A 6,342-nucleotide genomic window follows, 5' to 3' on the forward strand; every position below is an offset into this window, starting at 1 on the left:
ATATATTTATATTTGTGCCCATGTATTTTTTCCATAGCTCTGTGTATGTGTTTCATGTTACAAACATCAATCAGTTTGGGACCTTAAATATTCCATAGGTAAGCAGTTACTAATATCTGTTTACACCAGCATTATTAAGCATATCTGACTACTATTTGGTGTCTTAGATTTTTCCACAGATAGTATTAGCTCAAGAGTATATTTCTGTTGTACTTTAAATTTGTGAAATAGTTACATCACTAGATCTAGCAATCTATCTAGAGAACACAGAATGTTGATATGCCCTAGAATTAAATTCTTACAAGAGTCAGGGATAATATTTCTTTTGTTGTTGTTGTTATTTTTTGAATTTTTTTATACAGCAGGTTCTTATTATCTATTTTATAAATATTAGTGTATATATGTCAATCCCAATCTCCCACAGGGATAATATTTCTTTTTCTGGTTTGAAAATAAAAACCACCTGTATCTTAGAGCATCACAATCCTCATTAAATGGCATTTTCTTTTTCTGAGAACTAAAAAAAATAGTTCCTGGGATTTTCAAGTAGGACTACAAAGGAACAGCTCAGAATGCAGTGACACCTAATGGCAAAGCTCTCTTTATAGGGCACAAATGTATTTTCTAATAAACATTATATTTTTAGTCAAACTAAGTATTGCTACTCACCAATACGTTATTATCTGAAATACCATGAAAATCCAATAGCAGTGCCAAATACTTCACTTTTTAATACTAAAATAATATATGCAGGTGAAGGGATACTAACCTTCTGGATTAAAAGTGTGGTTTTAAAATTACAATATCTCTTTGAGATAAAATTACAGCATGATAAACTTAGCCTTGGAGATTAGAATTAAATATAATACATCTCCCATTACTCATAACAACCTCAACTGGTTTCTATTGCTGGATAAGTTGAAAGTTAATGACCTTGATTTTTATTCATATTTGAATTAGAATTTACAGGAGATATTTACTGGATGTACATTTCACTTGGAGTAGAAAGCAAAGTTCCTCAGTGTAATGGCTTATTAGTCATGTCACAGTTGATATTGTTGATTAATAACACTGTCTAACTTAATGCACATCTGAATTGCACTTCAAACAACTGTATTATTGATACAGAAAGACATATCTCATAAAATATAACCTCATTGTAAATTTAGAAGCTACTTCTTAATACTTTCTAGAAGTTTACACTATATGTTATCCATAACTCAGGGAGCAAACAACTACTGTAAATAATAAAAGGATAACTTAAATCCCATATAGGATAACTATAACTATATTTAAGGATAACTTAAATCCCATATAATAAAAGGATATTTAAATCCTTATTTAAATATAAATAACTATATTTAAGGATAACTTAAATCCCATATAATAAAAGGATAACTTAAATCCCATATAATCCCTATATCCCATATAGTGCAGGATCCTTGATGACTCTTGAAGGCTATCATTAACCAATGCAAATCATGTAAAGAGTTGAAAAAGAAACAATTTTACAGAAGACACAGTACAACTTCTAGAAATGCTTCTACATTCTGTATTTGATAAAATAGTCCTCAGTGTGCCAGTAATGAAAACTAATGCTTTAAATTTGCCATCTATTATTGTTTATAATGTGGTGACACATCTTATTCACCCACCAATTTTGTACTTTAAACTTTCTCATAATGAAAATATTCTGTGAATTGTCTTAGGCTTCTCAAACATGTCATAGTTTATGACCTCAGAGTACAAAGTATCATTTGCTTATGAGAAAAACATGAATAAGGGTTTCATTTCTATTTCCTGTTGGCATAAGGTATTTTACTATGACTGATAACAATAAAAACATGCTAGTGATTTTTATAATATATGAATAAGTACACTTGAGTGTTCCCTTGCAGAGATATATAACTGAGGATAGCTCATTTCAATGAGCTGGTACAGGTACAGGTACCAGATATAGAAATGAGCACACATTAAACTGTTAAAACATGAGATCCTCCGTATTAGATATGAAGCAAAACACAAACTGTGCAGTTGACTGGAAATGAAACCTAATCCCTGCTTAATTAAAGCAGTGCTCTAAACTCCCGTTGTGTATAGGGAGTAAAGAGTGTGGGACGACTGATGTATGAAGAAAATAGCAGTCAGCATGGCTAATCTCAAAGACTTTGGAGCTTTCGAGCTACATAAATCAGAGTGACTTTTGAATAGCCTCATGAAACACAATATCATTACCATTCCACTCATGACTTTCTGGTTCTTCCTACAGCATGCAGATCATCAGGAAACTTCTAAGCAATCAAGTAATGGGGGTCTGATGAAATTAATCAATGCACAGGCTCAAAGTAGAAGCATAATTCAAAATTGCACAGTTTTTATATGTCGAAAGACCTTTACTTGGTGGGAGGAGGGGCAAAGAAGATCACAACTGAGGTGATTCATTTCTAAATACTGTGTGTATTGCATGTGCATGTGTATTAAACAAGAATATGTAATTATGAAGTATCTTTAAAATATGATTTAACAGAAATTCAAAGTAATTACAATATTAGTGCATTTTTGACTGAAATAAATACATTTCCATTTCAGTCATTAGTGTTTAACCATTATATCTCATCATTGTAGTGAACTAATGTGCTCAAAAAATATATATATTAGAGTTTGAAATACATAATTGACTTTATTAAAACTACCTGCATGAAATAAAAACAAAGAGAAAGAATGGACAAAGTTTTCAAACATATAATTTAGTTCAATACCAAAAAGATTCGATATTTAAAGAACCTATTAGAGCAGTGTCTTTTCATCTTTCAAGCTCGCCTGAACTACATATGGCAGCTACTGTCTACCTGAACACATCATATGAGTCTGTGAAAACCTTTCATTTCCGCTTATCTCCTTACATCTATAGAGTTGAAATATTCACTTTCCCTCCAGTGTCATCACTTTCATCCCTTTAGTCCTGAAATAATACATTCCCCATAAGCATACTTGTCACATTAGATACTTAAATGAAGACTATCACCTCCTAAAGATAATTAATTCTCTTTTCCTATTCAACCAAGTAAGTAAACTGATCCAATGAATATTAACTGGTAGTTTAAAATTTTAATATGGGCATTTGGTTTTGAATTTATTATACTTTGGCCAGGGTGGGGATGGAAGGGAAAGGGGCTTCTAACCTCTGAAGTGCACATAAATTAGACTTGGTCCTTTTTTTTTTAATTTAATTTAGGAGGTTACATTTTTCAGTATATTATAAAAGATATGAAGCATTTGAAACAACCATCAGTTTGCTAGCTTCATGGCAATATTAGATAGTCTATAAAAGAAGTTAATGCTCTTGTCTAATGTACTAATTGCAGTCAAATTAATTGTCTGAGAAGTAACTACTTCTTTCAGTAGTATATACATTTAATGCATACAATCAGCTTTCTAAAGAAATCTGTAATTTGTACATAGTAACTTTTTGGGGGGATCTGGTTACAAATAAGCAAGCTGTGTCACACTGACAGACAACAGAATGCCAAAGAAATAAAATACAAGTTGTGTTCTATTTTGAAACAAATGCCCAGACTGCATTGCAAAATAGTATTCATCTAGTAGAGGACAGCAAGAGCTGTAGGTGTTTGCAAATAATGTATTTATCGTTTAGACCACAGAATAAGCAATAAAATAAGCATTTATCCACAAGCCTCCCTCCTGAGCGATGATGAGTATAAGCCAGAAACCCCTCATCATAACATGAATATAAAGGTACCATGGTAATATATATCAGCATTCCTGCTCCAGTCGTTTACAACTGGACATAAATGTACATCATTTCTTTAAGAGGAGCACACGTCATTTCTGAACTCTATCAGAACATTACTGAGACCCTCCATGAGACAATTTCTCCCTGAAAAGTTCTGAACCCACAGACACTGTTACCCCAGGCAAAACGTGACCTAGCAGACAAGCTATCTAGTGCTTAATTCACTAAACGTGTTAAGTGCAAGGTTTTCTGAATCCTGACCTCATCAGCCCTTGCACAGAGATATATTCGGTTCTATTGATATAAATGATAGCGAATGGCAGACGTGTTTACAAAGACAGCCTCTGAGATCAAGAGAGGGAGCCCCCTGGAGCTGAGGGGCTGGCCGCTGTGGACTCGCACACCAGACACAAGCCTTTAGCTCAGGCAGGCACAAAGGCACAACCTCCACCTGCAGCAGGTTCCCCTTCCAGGACACGTGTGTGTGTGTGTGTGTTTGTGTGTGTGTGTTGCGCGGGGGAGGGGCAGGGGGCGGAAAGGGGAGATGCTGCGACCCATCTGTCGCCTCAATTTGCAGAGCATCAAGCCGTGTGGACACATAAAAGTCCTGCGCCCGGAGAAATTCCTCAAGGGGGGCCTCTCCTCAGCGCAGTAACTGAACCCCGCTGGCCCGCGGACGCGAATTTCCGAAAAGGAAATCGTCGCATTAACGCAGAAAAGGCTGCAAGAGCCGGTCTCGGTTCAGCTCTCACGCATTAACAAGTGAGAAGAGTTGGAGCCTGAAGCCGCGAGCGCTGTGCATGATAATGACGTGCAGCCCGCGCCCGCCGCGGCCAGACCCGGCCCGTCTGGGTGCCAATAGGTAGGGCCACGAGCATCTCCAAGGCGGCTCGGCGTCCTTCCCGGACTCAGGCCGCCCATAGCCCAAGCGCCTTTGCTCTCGGCCTTGCGCTGCAACTCAGAGTTGACGGCGAGGCGAGGCCAGGCGGCTGCTCGCCAGGCAGCCCACGAGGGCGGCGCGCGCGCATGTGCTACCGCGTTTCCCGAGCGCCCGGGGCCAGTCTCGCCGCCGCGCCAGACCCGGGAGCGCGAGCGAGGCAGCGAGGTGCGCGGCTCCCAGTCGCGAGCACCGCGCAGCCGAGAGGACAGGAAACGGAGACGGAGGCTGGGGGCTCAGCCAGCAGCCCGTCACCGTCGCACGCGCTGCGGCGAGCGCGGCCCGCTCACGTTGCAAAACCACCTGTTCGATCCGAAGGGCGCTCTTCCCCACCCCCACCTCGCACCCCAGCCCTTTTCGCCTCACGGGTGACACCTCAGTTCCCTCAAAAGGTACTTTTTTTTTTTAAATGGAGCAAATGTACATCCGGGAAAGAACATGGAAGGTAGAGTCAATGAAACTTCTTTTCCTCACACACCAGAAGCCCCCCGCGCTCCCCAGCACGCACGCACGCTGAGGTAGATTCTAGACCCTCAAGCATATAGCCCACACTCCCCGGTTCACCGCGAAACAACAGCACCAGGCAAGGTTCGAGCATCCGCATCCTTTCAGAAAGCTGCCCAAGTGTGAGGGAAGGTAGCGGGAAGGGGCAAGGAACCGAAGCCAGCGGCAACGAGCCACACAGAGGGCGGAAAGGGGGAAGGAGAGGGGGAAGCAAAGGGGAAATATCTGCGAGCCGAAACGGTAAAAGTACCCACGGGCAGCGCCAGCCCTTGCTTACCGATGTGAATGATAGAATCCGCACTCGCCGAATCCAAGGTTCGAGACCACCAGAAGGACAAAACCAAGAGCAAGGGTAAAACTTCCATCTCCGCCTATGCTGATTGTCTTTGAGGATGGATTTTCTTTCAATATTAAAAAAAAAAGTCCAAAGAGTTTGAGGTCACGATAGTTTAGCACAGCTTTTTCTTTTCTTTTTTCTTTTTGTCCCCCTCAATTCCTGTTACCAGACCAAAGCTTTTATAATCGTCGCTGAGGAAGGCAGAGCGAATAAGAGAAAGAGCCCAGCCTGAGGAAACCTCCTTAGCAAAGCCGTGTCACTTGGAGGGGAATTTTGGCATCGCCAGAGTTGTTTGCAGTTTGGCTTTTTTAAAATGTATCCAGCCTCGCTGCTCCCGGGCAGGGGGAGAGGCTGGAGCTCAGACCATCCCCATCCGTGCGCCGGGGCCGTGGGTCTCCGGTCCCAGCTCCGCCGCAACTTCCAACATACCAACCCCCTCCTCCCCGCTCACGCCGGATGTTCCCCTCCCCCTCCCCCCAAGCGAAAAAGCCCCCCTCCCCCCCCCGCCCCAACGGCCCGCAGAGAATCACTTGTCTTCGCTGCCAAAATAAAATCTAAGTGGAAAGGAAAGATTAGGAGATTCCGAGCGGAACAGCCAGATTCCAGCAGGGAGGGGAAAAAGCCCTCTCCAAGAGGGCTGGTGAAAGTGAACTTCAAGGTAATGCAGATAGTAATGCAGAGAAAATTCCCCTTCTGCGCGAGGCGGGAGCGGAGTTCGTCAAGGCGGGCCCGGGGAGCCGGTTCGCTCGGGCGCGGTGGCGGGGGAGTTACGCCGGGCGCGAGCTGCGGGGCTGGGCCGGAGGAGGGAAG

General features: G+C 42.0%; 1 protein-coding gene across 3 annotated transcripts in view; it reads right to left on the reverse strand.

The window, feature by feature from the left end:
• The window catches only part of GRID2 (glutamate ionotropic receptor delta type subunit 2), a 1,377,005-nt gene extending 1,371,068 nt beyond the window's left edge, over positions 1–5,937 (reverse strand). For all 3 annotated transcript variants that reach the window (XM_079920116.1, XM_079920112.1, XM_079920110.1), the window contains exon 1: positions 5,473–5,937. In XM_079920116.1, coding sequence (XP_079776242.1) covers positions 5,473–5,560 — 88 coding nt within the window. In that variant the 5' untranslated portion in view covers positions 5,561–5,937. The remainder of the gene's footprint in view (positions 1–5,472) is intronic.
• Positions 5,938–6,342: the final 405 nt, after the last annotated feature.

The sequence above is a fragment of the Stenella coeruleoalba genome (assembly GCF_951394435.1).
Source record: "Stenella coeruleoalba genome assembly, chromosome: 4".
Lineage (NCBI taxonomy): Eukaryota > Metazoa > Chordata > Mammalia > Artiodactyla > Delphinidae > Stenella > Stenella coeruleoalba.